Source organism: Bactrocera dorsalis, chromosome 1 (assembly GCF_023373825.1).
Source record: "Bactrocera dorsalis isolate Fly_Bdor chromosome 1, ASM2337382v1, whole genome shotgun sequence".
Classification (NCBI taxonomy): Eukaryota; Metazoa; Arthropoda; class Insecta; order Diptera; family Tephritidae; genus Bactrocera; species Bactrocera dorsalis.
In genome coordinates this window covers 61,002,727-61,022,136 of record NC_064303.1, presented here as the reverse complement: position 1 = coordinate 61,022,136, position 19,410 = coordinate 61,002,727, and the positions used below count along the sequence as shown (strand labels likewise).

The 19,410-nt window shown below is 37.1% G+C and overlaps 2 protein-coding genes and 1 long non-coding RNA gene across 5 annotated transcripts in view; 1 reads left to right on the top strand and 2 right to left on the bottom strand.

Annotated features, from left to right (window-relative positions):
• LOC105224078 (voltage-dependent L-type calcium channel subunit beta-2) overlaps positions 1–18,922 on the bottom strand; it is a 995,088-nt gene extending 976,166 nt beyond the window's left edge. The window contains exon 1 of one of the 3 annotated variants that reach the window (XM_049462492.1): positions 18,692–18,922. In XM_049462492.1, coding sequence (XP_049318449.1) covers positions 18,692–18,774 — 83 coding nt within the window. In that variant the 5' untranslated portion in view covers positions 18,775–18,922. The remainder of the gene's footprint in view (positions 1–18,691) is intronic. The other 2 variants (XM_049462493.1, XM_049462517.1) reach the window with 2 other exon arrangements.
• Positions 3,339–13,197, bottom strand: LOC125780362 (uncharacterized). Its single transcript, XM_049462644.1, has 3 exons — positions 12,936–13,197; positions 12,533–12,866; positions 3,339–11,533 (listed from the first exon to the last, which is right to left on the bottom strand). The coding sequence occupies exons 2-3, from the start codon at positions 12,671–12,673 to the stop codon at positions 10,181–10,183; spliced, it is 1,494 nt and encodes a 497-aa protein (XP_049318601.1). The 5' UTR covers positions 12,674–12,866; positions 12,936–13,197; the 3' UTR covers positions 3,339–10,180.
• LOC125775676 (uncharacterized) lies at positions 13,475–14,527 on the top strand. The gene is made up of 3 exons (XR_007421277.1): positions 13,475–13,595; positions 13,658–13,792; positions 14,196–14,527. It is a non-coding gene; the product is annotated as an uncharacterized LOC125775676 (long non-coding RNA).
• Positions 18,923–19,410: the final 488 nt, after the last annotated feature.

The window sequence follows — 19,410 nt, the reverse complement described above, 5'->3', positions numbered from 1 at the left end:
ATCATAGATTTCGGTTGCAGCTGTGCATAAGGAGTTTGAAATGCCGTCCCAGAGTTCCCTTATACCGAGTTGTTGATAACTGCTCTCAGAGAGCATAAGTGCCAGTCGAGTAAAAAATTATTCGGCTATCTATTGTGATTGCAGTTTCTCGATGTCGAACCTTTCTTAAGTTTGTTGACGACGTGCGTTTTTGCTGCTTTTTTTGCGGGTGCGAACCTTGGCTGCAACAAGATAGTGGTCCGAGTCGATGTTAGGACTTCGGAGTGTATGCACGTCTAGAACACTGGAGACGTGTCTTCCGTCTATCACAACATGATCGATCTGGTTGGTGGTTTTTCGATCCGGAGACAGCCAGGTAGCTTGATGTATCTTCTTATGCTGGAATCTTGTACTACAGATAACCATATTTGGGGCCCCGGCGAAGTCGATCAGCATCAGCCTATTTGGAGATGTTTCCTCGTGGAGACTGAATTTACCGCTGGTTTTGCCGACGATACCTTTTTTGCCCACCCCGGCGCAAAAGTCGGGCAGCTTTCATAGGGGCGCTCCAAGCGCTCATAGAGTCACATTAGGTCATATCGTCCTTCTCTTCCATCGGAGCGTGAGCGCAAATCAGCGATTTGTTTAAGAACTTCGCTTTGAAGCGGGTTGTGGGTAGACGTTCATCCACTACCACGATTACCACATCAAATTTGCGTTCCTGTATACGGCCACTGTAGTAAATGCCATAAGGACCTACTCGTTTCTGCCCTTTTTCCGTCCATCGCATTTCTTGAACGGCAGTGATGTCAGATTTTATTTTCACGAGGACATCAACCAGCTAGGCAGCGGCATCTTCCGAATTAAAGGACCGGACATTCAAGGTGCATGCCCTCAAATCATAATCCTAATTTCTTTTTGTTCGTTCGTGGTCGACATGAAAAGGGGGGTCTCTCATCCGAGGCTGGTTGTTATTTTTCAATGGAGGTGTTTTTTACGTGGCGGGTCCCAAGCCCAGCGCACAACCCTGCGGAGGGAATTTTTCGCCTTCTCACTTTATCTCACCCTCAAACGGATGTTCTTAGGCTACCCAGAGGATACTTGGTCAAAGACCGGAAGTCGTAAGCTGCTTGAATCATATGTAAAATAATCATTTCTGGCCACTCCCAAGTGAATGGCGATCAGAGTACTTTCCTCACTTGCGTGAACTTCTATACATGGCTCCATGTAAAGGGTGATTTTTTAAGAGCTTGATAACTTTTAAAAAAAAAAAAAACGCATAAAATTTGCAAAATCTCATCGGTTCTTTATTTGAAACGTTAGATTGGTTCATGACATTTACTTTTTGAAGATAATTTCATTTAAATGTTGACCGCGGCTGCGTCTTAGGTGGTCCATTCGGAAAGTCCAATTTTGGGCAACTTTTTCGAGCATTTCGGCCGGAATAGCCCGAATTTCTTCGGAAATGTTGTCTTCCAAAGCTGGAATAGTTGCTGGCTTATTTCTGTAGACTTTAGACTTGACGTAGCCCCACAAAAAATAGTCTAAAGGCGTTAAATCGCATGATCTTGGTGGCCAACTTACGGGTCCATTTCTTGAGATGAATTGTTGTCCGAAGTTTTCCCTCAAAATGGCCATAGAATCGCGAGCTGTGTGGCATGTAGCGCCATCTTGTTGAAACCACATGTCAACCAAGTTCAGTTCTTCCATTTTTGGCAACAAAAAGTTTGTTAGCATCGAACGATAGCGATCGCCATTCACCGTAACGTTGCGTCCAACAGCATCTTTGAAAAAATACGGTCCAATGATTCCACCAGCGTACAAACCACACCAAACAGTGCATTTTTCGGGATGCATGGGCAGTTCTTGAACGGCTTCTGGTTGCTCTTCACCCCAAATGCGGCAATTTTGCTTATTTACGTAGCCATTCAACCAGAAATGAGCCTCATCGCTGAACAAAACACGCGCGCGAAACACATTTCGAACCGAACACTGATTTTGGTAATAAAATTCAATGATTTGCAAGCGTTGCTCGTTAGTAAGTCTATTCATGATGAAATGTCAAAGCATACTGAGCATCTTTCTCTTTGACACCATGTCTGAAATCCCACGTGATCTGTCAAATACTAATGCATGAAAATCCTAACCTCAAAAAAATCACCCGTTATAAAGTAATTAAGCGAATGAAGTAATAAATATTGTAAAAGACCGTGCTATAATAGTTTCCGGAAAATATAATATGAATAATCGTACAAGAGACGGAGTATATTTGATAACTTATGAAGATGATGTAATAATATATAATATAAAATATGAAAATCCCATTTATTTTTTAAAATATTTAATATAAGGAAAATTTAAGCTATGTTTTGTAAAAGAATACATTTAAACAACAAATATTCATTTAAGATTGTAAAACTTTAACATGTTAACTCCAATAAAACAAGAAATAAAAATAAATCCTGTTTGGTGGGCTTTTAGCAATTTATTATTGATCATCATATTAGGTTACCAAAGTAATAACATATATTATATTAAATTTTAAAATTAAAAATTCAAAGGAAAAAGAGAAAATGTTAATAAAACTATGGACACAAATTAATAACTTACAGAATGTGTATTCGAAGACGAGACGCTTCGATTTAGAGTTGGGGGAGTAAACGCTACCAATAGCTAACTGCACTTATATATAAAATAAATAATAAGTATATAATTTCTTTATTAAACGAATGTGTCAAATATGGCATTGACATATCGCCAATTAGGAAGCGGCCACCAACTATTACGTATGACACTCTTTAAGTAGAATTAGACATCATCATTATCCAACACCTAAGATCTGCACTCTTTACAATGTAAGATGAAACTTTGTATCTAGGCTTAGGAAAGTAATTGAAGCATGTTCGCGAATAACGTTGTAAGCGACAGATTTAGAAATGTTCAAGAAATGAAATAATTTAAACGTTTATTTCATTTCCTGAACATTAGAAGTTTTATCTATTTTGGATTTTTTTTTTTATTTTTTCAATAGTAATCTGTCCATTTAGAATGAATAAATTGAAATAAAAAATTAATAAAGTACTTAAACTAATAAAAAAAAACAAAATTAAACTCTTTAAATGGAAAAACGTTTTATATCAAAAATTAAATGGATGTTATTCCACTATGCATAACATATAGTAGGATGGCGTTTGAAACGTTTTTCCGTCAACGTATTTGGAAAGTAAAGGTTTCAAAACCAAAAAAATTGTATTTCAGTAATACAAACAAACAAAGGAGGTTATAAACAAAACGAAAAATCTTTTATTTCAAATAAATTTAAACGATATTTCCGCAAAATGTAATTCACAACGGATATGTAGTAAATAGTATAGAGTATCAATATATGTATTGGTTTATCTTTCATGGCAACTGTTTATAAAACAGTTTTCTGGTAAATACGACGACATTGCCAGAAGGTCCTACTTCTTTTCATCACTTACTTTTATTGTATCATTCCTGAGCATTGGCAAAGTATAATTCGCATAATTTATGTTTTTTTTTGAGCGCAAATTATAAGAAGTCCATGTTTCTGCTATATTATGCTGCTTACGCATTTTAAGTGTGTTTGGATCGTATCTAGAAATTTGTATCCACTTTGCAGCAGTTATTTTGCACAAAGGATTTCTATATAAATTTTTGACTAGCATCTCGAAGTTTTTAAATTCATATAGAGCCATTTGATGAATCTGCAATGGATTCGAAGGCCTTGCAAAATGAATCATATGACATATGTGTATAAAGTTGAGCTGTTTTTTTCTTTTTTTCGATAAGTGCAAAATCCCGGTCGCATGGCAGAAAGGTGTGCCCTGAAGTAAGAAATTTTTGATTCACTTCAGAAAAGTATTTGATCAGAAGGCTGTGGCACAAAGCAATCATAGTCCATGACTACGGTATTTTGTGAATTTTTGCCAGCGTTGGAATCATCTCGAAGTTGCGCATATGCTTTATCTGCTTGCTCGTGATGAGCTGTCGCCAATTTTTGAATATTTTCAAATCGTTCCGTATTTTCAGCGGCAATCATATCAATAAAATACTTGTCACAAACCTTGCAAGTATCACTTCTTGGGAAACCAAATCGTAATTTGTGTTCTGTATGAAAAATGTGCTTATATGTGCTGTACGAAATTTGGGTATCCGGATATTTAACTTTGTATAACTCGTACATTGTTTTAATATTTAAATTGGGGTTAAGACAATTTTTCGAGATGTTGAACGACCATAGTGACTTTCTTGGCTGGGAAAGCTTACTATGTGTTCATCAACGCTCAGTTTTTCCTGTTCTATGATTTTGTGGGGACGATTTTCATATTTTCCTCGCTGATCATCAATGTTTTTCCCATATTTTACTTTTTCAACCAAAATTTTAACTCTGCGCTGCGTTATCTTCATATTTTAAAATAAAAAGTAAAGTAAAAATCAACGAAAAACAACAACAAGAAAATATTTACCTGAAATGTGTGACAAAACATTTTTTTGCACACTCTCTTTCTTTTTCCGTTTGAAAGCACCAAAAAATAAAATACTGTTGTATTTCGTATAGAACTCCCCTCTTCAACTCTTCTTCTTTTAGGCTCGCTCAATTCAAGAAGTGAGGATAGAAATAAACATTGCTCGTTATAATTTTTGCTATAAAAGTTATCAAAAAGGTTCTTCTTTTGTTCATTATCAAGTTTTGCACAATGGAAATTACAATGGCAATCAAAAATCTATTACAAAATAGTTCAAAATATATATGAAATAAAAATTATGTACTTAAAACGTTTTTCCACTATACCTGCTTTGGGACATTTTTTGCTGGTATAACGTGTTTTTTTCTATTAATATAAGATTGCCCGTTTTTGAAAAAATTGTCGCTTACAACGTTATTCGCGAACATGCGTCAATTGTTAAAAGAATGTGACTTAAAGATATTTCATTTTAGTGCGTTAACCAAACTCACTAGATTCACATCTTTTGTGATGTTATCAAAACCAACCCCGCGTTCGCGGAAAACATAATTTACACATCTGGTTTTATAGTAGCAGATGATTGGCTATAGCCGAATTATTTGAGACTAATGGAGGACGGAGTCATGCGTAGAACTTCACGCAAGTGAGGAAAGTTCTCTGATCGCCATTCACTTGGGAGTGGCCAGAAATGATTCTTTTGCATATGACTCAAGCAGCTCACGACTTCCGGCCTTTGACCAAGTATCCTCTGGGTAGCCTAAGAACATCCGTTTGAAGGCGAGCTAAAGTCAGAAGGCGAAACATCCCCTGCATAGGGTTGTGCGCTGGGTTTGGGACCCGCGACGTAAAATAAACACCCCCAATGAAAAGAAACAACAAGCCTGGGATGAGAGACACCCCTTTTGATGACGACCATGGCAAACGAATAAAGGACCATGATTTGAGGGCATGCACCTGGAATGTCCGGTCCCTTAATTGGGAAGGTGCCGCTGCCCAGCTGGTGGATGTCCTCGTGAAAATAAAGGCTGACATCACCGCCGTCCAAGAAATGCGATGGACCGGACAGGGACAGATACGAGTAGGTCCTTATGTCATTTACTACAGTGCCTATATAAAGGAGCGCAATTTTGGTGTGGGATTAGTGGTGGGAGAGAGACTCCGTCGCCGAGTACTATCATTCACTTCGGTGAATGAACGTCTAGCCACAATCCGCATTAAAGCGAGGTTCTTCAACATATCGCTGATTTGCGCCCCGCCCCGACGGAAGAGAAGGACGATGTGACCAAAGATGCCTTTTATCAGTGCTTGGAGAACACTTATGAGAGATGCCCCCGCCACGATGTCAAAATCGTGCTTGGCGACTTTAACGCCAGGGTGGGCAAACAAGGTATCTTTGGCACTACGGTCAGTAAATTCAGCCTACACGAGAAAATATGACCAAATGGGTTGAGGCTGATCGAATTCACCGGGGCCCGAAATATGGTTATCTGAAGTACTAGATTCCAGCACAAGAATATTCGTCAACCTACCTGGCTGTCTCCGGATTGTGATAGACGGGAAACACGTCTCCAGTCGGACCACTATCTTGTTGCAGCGAAGATTCGCACCCGCCTCTGTGCAGCAAATAACGCACGTCAACAAACACTAGGAATGTTCGACGTGGAGAAGCTGCAATCACAACAGACAGCCGAACGATTTTCTACTCGGCTTGCACTCCTGCTCTATGAGAGCACTCGTCAATAACTCGGTATAAGGGAACTGTGGGACGACATTTTAAACTCCTTCCGTACAGCTGCAACCGAAACCATTGGTTTTCGGAAAGTGCAAAAGAACTGCTGGTACGACGAGAAGTGCCGTGACGCAGCAGAGAGAAAACAGGTTGCCTACTTCGCAACGTTACGATCGACCACAACACTTGCGGGATGAGATAGATACCGAGAGTTGAAGAGCGAAGCGAGACCCATTTGCAGACAGAAGAAGAAAGCGGAAAGAAATGCGTGAGTACGAACAGCTTGATAAGCTGGCCGACAGGGGTAATGCTCGAAAATTCGACGAAAAAATGCGGCGGCTTACAGAAGGTTTCAAGAGGTTACTCTTGTAGAACCCCCAAAGGGGATATAGTCACCGATGCCCAGAGCATACTTAAATTATGGAGAGAACACTTCTCCAACCTGCTGAATGGCAGTGAACGCACAACACCAGGAGAAGGCGAACTCGACTCCCCAATCGATGACGATGGAGCAGACGTTCCATTACCCGACCATGAAGAAGTTCGAATAGCAAATGCCCGCCTGAAGAACAACAAAGCGGCAGGGGCCGACGGATTGCCGGCCGAGCTATTCAAACACGGCGTCGAAGAACTGATAAGGAGCATGCATCAGCTTCTTTGCAAAATATGGTCGGACGAAAGCATGCCCAATAGGGTGGGTCGATTCCGGAATTTTTTCGATTCGGTATTTCTAATAGTGCGGAAAAGTTGCCTTAGTACTTCCTGATTCCGATGCAACTTTTTGTTTTGAGATCGGATTGCATCTTCAACCCGAACCTCGGCCTTGAAATTTTGGAAATTCGCCTAAAATCGTGAAATTGTCTACCTAGCACCTGAAATACGCATCTCATGGCAAAATGTATAAAACAAAAGTTATTTGTCACGTCATTTGCTACCGAAATGGTATATGTGATCATGGCCGTAGGACGAACCGTTCCCGAGATACGAGCGAAAAGGCGGCGCGCCACAGCGCAAGGTGAAAATTGTTGCAGCTCCCAGCTAACCTGTATTGGTCACCCAGAACCCACCGCGTGGAGGTAGCTGCTCTTCGGGTTCCTCCCAAGCCCAACCCAACCAACCAACCATATGTCAGGCTTGTTTTAGTCTGAATCTGTGTGCAATTTATTGATAAAATCAGATTTTGTACTAAACTTTGGCACTTGTTGCCTAGATTTCAGTGTAGAGCGTATAAAAAGATCACGAGATTGGGGGCCAATAACTTTAGAAGATGCCTCTGTCACCAGTTTGACGATTCTCTCGACTGCCACGTTGTGAGAGGGGAATTCACAAAATTTCCATACCTCTGCAATGTCTCCCGACAGCCCTTTTAGGAGTTCTTCGTTAAACAAAGAACTGGTGGAACAGTCAAGGTAATAGTCTTCCAGTTAATCATATCGTAATAAGTATTAGCTTTGAAATTCAGCTTTGGCACTTTATTACATCTAACTCTTCCATTTATGGTGTCAGACTCTGGTTCTCTGGCTGCCAGAAGACGGTCAAGATCCAACTTTCTGACTTCTATCCGTTCGTCAGTCATCATACTAAGGAGAATGTTTTCTGGAAGAGCAAAGAAAGCATTTTGTTGAATGGATGAATCGACAATCTTGCGCAGTTTAGCGGGTAAGTATCTCGACCATGATCACATATACTATTTCGGTAGCAAATGACGTGACAAATAACTTTTGTTTTATACATTTTGCCATGAGATGCGTATTTCAGGTGCTAGGTAGACAATTTCACGATTTTAGGCGAATTTCCGAAATTTCAAGGCCGGAGTTGGGGTTAAAGATGCAATCCGATCTCAAAACAAAAAGTTGCATTGGAATCAGGAAGTACTACGGCAACTTTTCCGCACTATTAGAAATACCGAATCAAAAAAAGTCCCGAATCGACCCACCCTAATGCCCAACGATTGGAATTTAAGTGTGCTCTGCCCAATCCATAAAAAGGAGACCCCACAATCTGCGCCAACTACCGTTGGATTAGCCTCCTTAACATCGCATATAAGGTTCTATCGAGCGTATTGTGTAAAAGATTAAAGCCCACCGTTAACAAACTGATTGGAGCTTATCAGTGTGGCTTTAGACCTGGCAAATCAACAACCGACCAGATATTCACCATGCGCCAAATCTTTGAAAAAACCCGTGAAAGGAGAATCGACACACACCACCTCTTCGTCGGTTTCAAGGCTGCTTTCGACAGCACGAAAAGGAGCCCCTTTATGCCGCGATGTCTGAATTTGGTATCCCCGCAAAACTAATATGGCTTTGTAAGCTGACGTTGAGCAATACCAAAAGCTCCGTCAGAATCGAAAGGACCTCTCCGGGCCGTTCGATACCAAACGAGGTTTCAGAGAAGGCGATTCCTTATCGTGCGACTTTTTCAACCTGCTTCTAGAGAAAATAGTTCGAGCTGCAGAACTAAATAGAGAAGGTACCATCTTCTATAAGAGTGTACAACTGCTGGCGTATGCCGATGATATTGATATCATCGGTCTCAACACCCGCGCCGTTAGTTCTGCTATCTCCAGACTGAACAAGGAAGCAACGCAAATGGCAGTGAACGAGGACAAGACGAAATATCTCCTGTCATCAAGCAAACAGTCGTCGCACTCGCGGCTTGGCTCTCACGTCACTGTTGACAGTCATAACTTTAAAGTTGTAGATAATTTCGTCTATTAAGGAACCAGCTTTGACACCACCAACAATGTCAGCCTGGAAATCCAACGCAGGATTACTCTTGCCAACAGGTGCTACTTAGGACTAAGTAGGCAATTGAAAAGTAAAGTCCACTTTCGACGAACAAAAGCCAAAGTCTATAAGTCACTCATAATTCCTGTCCTGCTTTATGGTGGAGAGGCTTGGACGATAACAACAACCGATGAGTCGACGTTACGAGTTTTCGAGAGAAAGGTGCTACGAAAGATTTATGGTCCTATGCGCATTGACCAAGGCGAATATCGTATTCGATGGAACGATGAGCTGTACGAGATATACGACGACATTAACATAGTTAAGCGAATTAAAAGACAGCGGCTACGCTGGCTAGGTCATGTTGTCCGGATGGACGAAAACACTCCAGTTCTGAAAGTATTCGACGCAGTACCCGCAGAGGAAGAGGAAGACCTCCACTCCGTTGGAAGGACCAAGTGGAGAAGAACCTGGCTTCGCTTGGAATATCCAATTGGCGCCACGTAGCGAAAAGAAGAAACGACTGACCCGCGGTTGTTAACTCGGCTTAATCGCGTAAGCGGTGTCTACGTCAATTAAGAAGAAGAAGAAGATGCGGAAGCAACAGATAACCATTTCGAATTTAATTTTGAACATCGCTTAATTAATACATATCTTATTAAATAAAGTTACCTACATATGTTAAAAAATGAATATTTTTATAACGGCTTGAACTAGAGAAAGGTGTTTCCTCTTATTTGGGCTGATGTAGCATTAGCAGATTATGTACTAGGTATGCTAAACTTATTAAGACGTCGGGCCATAAATATCCCAAATTTAGGTTATATAGACCAATTTGTAAATTAGATACACCAATTTATAATTTTGATCGACACTTCATGCATTGCATGCTCAGAATATAATTTGTATTCTACGCTTACACTTACAAATTATGGGTATATATTAGACCTGTCCTTAAAATTCAAAATGTATTCTATGCTTACAGAATGGGTTATTTTTTTTCCTTTTTATGTAAAAATGTTAAACAAAAAATTTGGGGACAATCGGATGATGGGAAGACGGCGCGGAAACGTTTTAAAATTAAAAATTTCCTTCCTATAGCAAAAAACAAGTTCTATGTATTCAAGTATCAATTTTTCTTTTAGTGTATTATTTTTCTCCAATTTTTTGCATTATATTAACTTCAAACTACTATTTAAAAGAAATATTTTTATTCATATCAATTTATTTAATACATCTAGAAATATTAAAACTTAAATTAATTCTGATTTTTTATAGGACTTATATTTTTTTTTGTGTTCTTCAACAACTTTAAGGAGGAACTGTTTTTCTTCTTCTTTATTTGTAAGAAAAGTATTGAAATCCTTTATAAATTTTAAACCTCTTTCCGCTGTATCATTAGTAACAAGCAATTTGTGGCATATTGTGCGACCATTTTGGAATTCCTCGTTTGTTTCCCAAGACTCTGGATCCAAATACAAAAAGTTGGTTGACAACTTGTACATCATAAAAAATGTTAAAGTTCTCTTGGATACAAATCCGCTTAAATCCGAATTGCCTAAGTCACTTAATTTTTTTATTTTGCGATTGTTTTGTAGTTTAATAGTTGGCTCTTCTGATTTTAAATTTTTTACCATTTTTTTCTTAACATCTACAGAAACATTGAAATCAAAGAAAGCCATTGCGACGTTTTCCTCTGACAAATACCACATGTGTTGTTGCATTTTTCTCAGCAATTCCGAAGAAATACTTGGGTACACTTTTTCATAATTAATACATTCTTTTACAAAGTTTAAATCATGCAGGGGAGAGGTAATTGCATTAGAGCATTTGTACCAAGCTTTTATATATAAACGCACTAAAAAAACGCAAATCTGACTTAAGCCTTTTAATTCAGCTTTATTCAAGTGAAATTGATCACGAAAAAGAAATATTTTCAAGGAATATATTCCCTTTGTTATCCAACGTGCATGACTTGTAACTCCGGGTGTTTTAAATTTACCACCTTTGTCACCAAGAAATGTAAGTACTAGACGTAAAAATTCGTAGTCAGCACGAACAAAAGTTTTTTGTAATTGTGAATGACAAAATTGTTTGATGTCATTGCAGATGCCATCACTTATATGAGATTTTATATCTTCACAGTCGAGCCCACTCTTAAATGATGAAGTGTTAATATTTGGCCAGGCTTTGGCAAATCTCTCGAAAATTGAGACTTCTGGTGCTTGAGTCACTTTGAAATGCAGGTCGAATACACTACGTAAGTATATTTCTAGAATATGGTGACGGCATGGTAACGTCAACAAATTTCTTCCTAACATGCGTTGCAATTGAGCGCATGCTCCATTCATTGGACCAGTATTAGTGGACGTGGTGTCAAAAGACATGCCTTCTACGCGATCTAAAATATTCCATTTACTAAGTGTATCAAAAACGGCTGTAGCTATATTTTCACCAGTGGCAGATATAAGTTTTGGAGCGCCTAGAAATTTGGATTCGTCATTATAACTAACAAGCACTGCAATTAGCTCAACTTTTATTTTTTCAATTAGATCTGGCAATACTTTACCATCCCAGTGGACGACCATTGCTTGTGTATCACTTAGCTAGAATAGAATATTATTAGTATTTAAATAACCTATACGTAAAGGGTGATTTTTTAAGAGCTTGATAACTTTTTTTTTAAAAAAAAAACGCATAAAATTTGCAAAATCTCATCGGTTCTTTATTTGAAACGTTAGATTGGTTCATGACATTTACTTTTTGAAGATAATTTCATTTAAATGTTGACCGCGGCTGCGTCTTAGGTGGTCCATTCGGAAAGTCCAATTTTGGGCAACTTTTTCGAGCATTTCGGCCGGAATAGCCCGAATTTCTTCGGAAATGTTGTCTTCCAAAGCTGGAATAGTTGCTGGCTTATTTCTGTAGACTTTAGACTTGACGTAGCCCCACAAAAAATAGTCTAAAGGCGTTAAATCGCATGATCTTGGTGGCCAACTTACGGGTCCATTTCTTGAGATGAATTGTTGTCCGAAGTTTTCCCTCAAAATGGCCATAGAATCGCGAGCTGTGTGGCATGTAGCGCCATCTTGTTGAAACCACATGTCAACCAAGTTCAGTTCTTCCATTTTTGGCAACAAAAAGTTTGTTAGCATCGAACGATAGCGATCGCCATTCACCGTAACGTTGCGTCCAACAGCATCTTTGAAAAAATACGGTCCAATGATTCCACCAGCGTACAAACCACACCAAACAGTGCATTTTTCGGGATGCATGGGCAGTTCTTGAACGGCTTCTGGTTGCTCTTCACCCCAAATGCGGCAATTTTGCTTATTTACGTAGCCATTCAACCAGAAATGAGCCTCATCGCTGAACAAAACACGCGCGCGAAACACATTTCGAACCGAACACTGATTTTGGTAATAAAATTCAATGATTTGCAAGCGTTGCTCGTTAGTAAGTCTATTCATGATGAAATGTCAAAGCATACTGAGCATCTTTCTCTTTGACACCATGTCTGAAATCCCACGTGATCTGTCAAATACTAATGCATGAAAATCCTAACCTCAAAAAAATCACCCGTTATATTTTCAATCATGGTACACTTTGTCAATAAAACTCTCTTGAATCCTCTGTGTTTCTTTTCTGCGATGCTCTTCCCTCAGTCTATGGAGAGTAGAACGATTGACTACCAAGTCGCTAGTGCAATGGCCCAATGCTTCTGCAGTCGCCATCAGAATGTGCATCGCCTTTCCATCGCTTACTTTGGCGCTATCAAGTGCTGAAAGCAATCGCGGTGTGATAAAATGTTTTCTTCCCCTGTTAATACAAGTTGAAGCAGTTTGTTCTGTATTTTTTTCACATTGGTTTCCGCTACTTCAGGCTCACTGTCACCAATATCTTCTTCATAGTCCATACCAAAATCGTCGTTGAGTTCGACTACACAATATCATTTTAAAATTGACCATTACCACTATAAATAAAATTAATTTCATTTGATAAACTTACGATTCACTTCCGACATTTGTTGATGTTTCCTTTTTCTAGACATTTCTTTCTCAATGCGGTGATCTGCTCTGTTTTGTCGCCGATACAATACCATGTCAGCACCAGCCATGCTACCAGGGCGACCTTTTTGCCTTTGTAGAATCAAAAATTCCTTGTCTTCGCTGATACGCATGTTTTGTAAGGCATCTCTATGAGCAATGTCAAACAAATTATCCAATTCTGCAGAAAAGTCTTCAACAATTTTTTCTGAGCATCAGGGCCCTATTCCACAAAACAACTTATCAACTTTTCACTTTGCACTTATCAATTGATATTGTACTGCAAAGTGAAAAGCGTTTCTGTTCCACAATATTCTTTGCGAATCTCACTTTGCATTGAGCATATTTTGGCAAAGACTTTACGCTCTTTCCGCTCAGTGCAAAGTCTTTGCGCTTTATTGGCAAAGTCTTTGCACTCTCTTGCAAAGTGAGTGTGCAAAGTGTTCCACAAAGCGTTTTATCAACTTTGCATTTCTGTCTCATCACTTTTCACTTCGCATTGCTTTATATGTGTTGTTAAAATGAGCCGCAAAATACAAATTAAAAAAAAAACTTGCTGTTTTAAATGTGATAAAAGAAAAAAAAAGCATTTTATTTGCTAGTTTTAAAAACAACAGAATAAGTATTTTTTAAATAAATAATTGTAAATTTCAAGCATATTTAAGTATACATTTCTTTGTGAAGGTTAACAAATTAGATAAACAGGCAGCATGGGAGGATGTGTTATAAAAAGTCCAATCCCTACAACTGGCGTCAGCACAAAAAACATGGACCTATGCAAGGGACAGTTTGTTTGGGCTCTGGAAGAGCCGGACAATGGTAAGTACAACAATTTTATGCCTACACATATCAAATAATTATATTTGCATCATTTGTTGTTGTTGGAATTATTTTATTGTGCATTGCTAATAACTAACAAGCATGTTGTTGACAACAACAAAACAAAACGTCATCATAGACATTGTTGTTGTGAGTTAACAGTTGAGTACACTGTACAACAACTCTTGCTGATAACAACCGGTTTAACCAAAATATTACTAATTGCTATGTGTACTAGAGTGGATCTATTTTTTTTCGACGAAGCGGTTATCAAAATCGTAAGCTACGATGAGTTCTAAGAAAATTTGCCCAAGAAACCATGGCTTTAAAATCAAAATCGAGCTTCCGGTTTTTGACGAGAAACTTTTTGTATTTTTGCGAATTTAATTTTATTAATTTGCAGAGTAAAAGGGATAACGCCCGAAATACTGGATCCGGAGGTGGGAAGGAGAAGGTAATGGATGAAGCTGACTTGGCCATACTCGATATTCTGGAATCAGACTCAGCTGTGGTAGATGGTTTGAATTTGCCAGAAAGTTATGGCAACTCAGAAAATCTACCGTCAGCTGAGAATGATTCCAGAATATCTATTTCAGAAGAAACAATTGCCAATCCACCTCTAAACCCAAGAAAGAGGAAGCGCTCTACCAAGTTTCCAAGTGAAACTTTGGATAGAGAGAAAAAATGCCGGATGGAGCTCCTTGAGGTTGAGGTTTACTACCGGAAACTTCAATGCCTAAAACTGGAGAGGGAGCTCCTAATTCCACCCTCTGCTATCACACAGGGAATTGCAACGGCAGAAACAGAAAATGTATCGCGTCTGTTATTTGAGGAGGTTTGATTACCGAAGGCCAATTTTTCATTTGTGTATATTTGATTTCTAAACATTTTATTTTGAAATAATTTGTGATAAAAACAAAAAAGCTCTGAAATTAATAAAATGATGTAAATAAATACAAAAATACTTCCTTTTTTATTTATTCCCTGAGACCTTAATCTCAAACCCAATAAGATACAACGCTTTTGCAGTGGAAAAAAGTCATGGCCAAAACACCACTTTTATTTTAAAACAATACTATAATAGTTGGCATTAGGTAAAGTATTGTAGCAGGGAAGTAACCCTTTCCATTCCACTCTCTTGATCTATATTATTAAGGGCATCACTTTATTCTTCAGCATTTTCATCCAATTCCTCGCTTTCATTGTCAGTGTTTTCAGTGGGTTGCATATTTTCACTACTCCTTCCGATGCTACAGGCAATATTGTGTAAGATGGCACAAACTATGACTGTCTTTCCTGCAAACTAAGGCCTCAGTCGCAAATAATTTAGACACTGGAATCTTTCTTTAAGAATGCCAAAACTATTTTCAATTATGCGGCGTGTTTTTTTGTGGCAACGATTGAAAACTTCTTCAGCAGGATTATTGGGATTTCGGCGTAATGGTGGTATCAACCAGTTTTTCAATCCATAACCACTATCACCCAAAACAACAGCATCCGGAAATGGTCTCCATCCATTGTCAAATCTTCGACTTACAGCCGAATTCCGTAGCACCCTTGAGTCATGAACGCTGCCCGGCCAACTTGCATTTACACTGTAAAATGTGTAGTCTAGCCCACATATCATCATCACAGTTAATGAGTGGTTTCCATGCCGGTCAACATATCCTTCCTCGTGTAATGGAGGCGCATCAATTTTAATGATTGTGCCATCAACGCAACCACACACAGAAGGGAATCCACCCATCAGAAAAAACTTTTCAGCAATACCACTGACATCATCGGGCCATCGCACTGTTTTTTGAAATAAAACGTCTATTATAATGTCGACAACTCTATGGATGGTTCTGCAAACTGTGGATTTTGCAACACCATGCAAAGCTGCAACTCCATGGTACTGGCAACCATTTCCGAGCCAATGCAGGCACAGTAGCAGTTGATTTTCAGCCGACAAAGTATGACTGCGCTGTATATTGTGCTCTAATTTTTGTCCAACATTATTTAAAAGAAAATCTACCTTGATTGGATTTAAACGGAAGCACTCTTTAAAATTGAAATTTTGTAGTCCCGAAAAATTAATTCGGTCTCTATAATTTCTAGCTTTAACCGCGTCTTTACTATTGTCGAACAAAAACTCATGTCTTAACATTTTGAAAGCTTGACTAGTTATGATAATACGAATTTGCAAAGCGATCATTTACCTTGCAAATTTTTGACAAACTTATCAAATTTTGCTTTGCAAAAATAGAGTTTACAGTTTTTGTGGAACGGAACAGCATAATTATATGCAAAGTCTTTGCGAATTACACTTTTCAATATAAGCTTTGCACTTTGCAAAAGTGAACGTACGTGGAACAGAAATTGCAAAGAGAACATAAAAATTGCAAAGACTTTGCAAATTACACTTATCAATTTCAACTTATCACTTATCAAATTTCATAGTTCTGTGGAACAGGAAGCTTTGCAAATTGACGAAAAATTTGCAAAGTACAAAGTGAAAAGTTGATAAGTTCTTTTGTGGAATAGGGCCCAGATCTCTTATTTGGTACGGGTTTTTGAATCTTCTGCCATAATTTGTACAGAGATTCTAATTTATCGACACACCTAGCTACATCTTTTGTCGGAATTCGAGCTTGTTGCCAAATTTTAATACAGCATTTATTGTTAATTTTGCACTTTCTCTCAATTGCCGATACACAAATCTAATGTTATAAAATAGTAATTGCAGTACTTGTTTGTTCGATGGTAGTTTAGCACCTGTTATCTGATGAGATATTCTTCCAATTAGTTCAATATTCACAACTTGTTTAGAACGTTGTCGTGTTTGTATATGTAATGTACTCGCAGTTGCTGGTAATTCACTCATTTCTTTTTTTTTATTAAATAATCACAATTTCGCACAAATTAACACAAATTAACACATCTGATTTCAAATGCCAAACAAACGAGAGTGACAATTATTGAAAAAAGAACACAGTCCATTTACTGTTTTATTTCGCTGCCCAAAAATACCGTTAACAAAGTCTGCAGTCGTTCGTTTTTTATTTTTGCAAATATTGCTGGTCCACAGTCCATTTACTGCTTTATTTCGCTGTCCAAAAATACCGTTACCAAAGTCTGCAGTCGTTCGTTTTTTATTTTTGCAAATATTGCTGGTTCATGTTGCAAAAATAAAGCAATCGACAGTTACGACGATGGTGCGATAAAAAAAATATTATTTACCGTTTTTTCACTCGAAAAAAGAACAAAATATTATTAAAATTATTCTTTATATCGTGCTAGTTGAGACATATTAAAGCATACATATTCATTTAATAAATACACTAAAAGAAAAATTGATACTTGAATACATAAAACTTGTTTTTTCCTATACGAAGGCAATTTTTAATTTTAAAACATTTCCGCGCCGTCTTCCCATCATCCAATTGTCCCCAAATTTTTTTTTAAACATTTTTACATAAAAAGGAAAGAAATTAGCCCATTCTGTTAACTTAAAACACTATTTCAAAAATCTCCATATAACGTAGAACACCTCTAATATATATACAAGTATTCTCGATAAGAAAAGACAAGATGAGACCTTAACTATAACACAAATTATATTTACTTAGTCATTAGAAATTTTTTGTAGATTACAGTAAAAAATACCCTCTAGATTTAACACGTTCTTTGAATTATTTCACCGCTCCAGAGCAATTACTTTTAGATTAACACATTTACTACCACATGAAAAATTTGCATCAATCGTTAGAAATCGTGACATTTTTAGGGATAATTCTGTTATGTTTTGGCTCCGATTGCAACCTTCTAAGTTTCTTAGATTCATCTTCATGCCAGGATGTGAAAATAAACAGTAACCTCTCTAACAAAGGTTCAAAACTAGAAATGTGTTATCTATCCAAATAAATGAATATGTAAAGGTGATAAATTAAGAAACGGATCAGGTTAAAAACTGCACTATTCGTAATAGTGCATCACCTCCTTTAAGTGCAAATGTTATTTATACTCGTATATATAAGTATATATCGCACACTCAAGAGACTTCAACCACGCTAATTTTAGCTTTCTGCAATCTCCAGACACCATTACCTGGAATCTCACTTTGAATTTTATTAGAGAATTATTTTAAATGATACAAATCTCCAATTAAAGTTTAGTTTTTTTTTTATTTTTTAAGCCAATGCGATAGTTTAGGCGTTGTCAAATATTGTTAATCTTTCTCATATTATGGAGTAACCAAAGAAAAAAATTAATGTACAAATGAACTGAATAAGACATACTTTATATTTATTTGCGCTAGTATTTTGTTTAAAATACGTTTTTGTTCAATAAAGAAATAGAAAACCGTACATTTAATACATAGGTATATCATTTGCAATACATAAAATGTAAAAGCACCTTTCGTGACAATTTAAGGTTATTATTATTTTTAATTATGACACATACATTTAGTTTTAATATTTTCGGATTTACAAGTATATGAGTAAATGGTGAACCTTCATGCTTTTCTTTGATAAATTACTTACTAAAACAAACTTCAAGTAAGATACCTCAAGGTAACTTTTTTTACAATCACTTAATTAAAAAGGCAAATTAAAAGTGTTTCTTATAGATTATAACATTATAGAAACGTGAGTTCAGTTGTAGCAACTTATTCTGTACCACAGTGCTACACGCGTTCTTGTAAAAAATCAGATAAGACTGTAGGTAATAAAAATAAGCAATAAGGGGCTAATGAATTATTTTATTTACATACAAATAGCCTAGCTCATCATAGGAATAGTATAGTTGACTAAATATTTGCAGATCAGTAAATTTTGTTAGCCAGTAATTTTGTTAATTTTTCATTACAATTAGCGTATTAATTATATCAAACTTATTTGTGAGGCCACTGCTTACCACTTAGGATTACACTGGAGCAATCCGGTGTAAAAGTATAAGCTAATTATTGTTATAACTGCGTTCGAGGTAAAATATTTCATATGCACAAAGAATTTTCGTTAAACCAGGAATGATATGAAGAACTAATAAAATATTTATAATTATTTCAATTATTTTGAAAGGAAATATTAATTAATTAATTTTTTTTTGTTTTTAATCATTTTTTTTACATGATAGATGATTTTCTATGAGAAATGCACTGACTTATTCAATCACAATTTCCCTGCTGCCAAATTGCATTATGCGTTCTTGTAGCCACTTTACTCATGAGAAAGCAATTGTAAAAATTTACTTTTCCTGTTGGTGAGAACAAGATGTCTAGCTGCAGTGCTTTGTTTGCTTTCAAAGAGCATTGAAGCTAATTTAAGTTTATTTTTAAATCGGATTAGAAAGCATAATTCGGAACCCATAGTGAAACTTGTGAGGCAAACGCATTATATACTTATACGTATGTACATATGTATATACCACATACGATATGTACAGTTTGGACTATATAATTATGAAATATATGGTAAAAACTGCATTTAATCTGCTTATATAATAACATTTCTATAAAATAATATTTCATTCTTAATTCGTTTACCTATTTTAAGTTCTAAACAGATAATTTCTCTGCAGTGACGGAGCTACTGACGCCAGGTGTTTGCAAAGACATCAATTAGTTATCTGATAGT

What these genes read in the sequence shown, in the direction of transcription:
- LOC125780362 (XM_049462644.1), bottom strand. Translation starts at nt 12,673, where the DNA reads ATGCACATTCTGATGGCGACTGCAGAAGCATTGGGCCATTGCACTAGC. An exon ending in AAGAGAGTTTTATTGACAAA is followed by an intron (nt 11,534 to 12,532) that starts GTGTACCATGAT and finishes ATTCTATTCTAG; the next exon opens with CTAAGTGATACACAAGCAAT.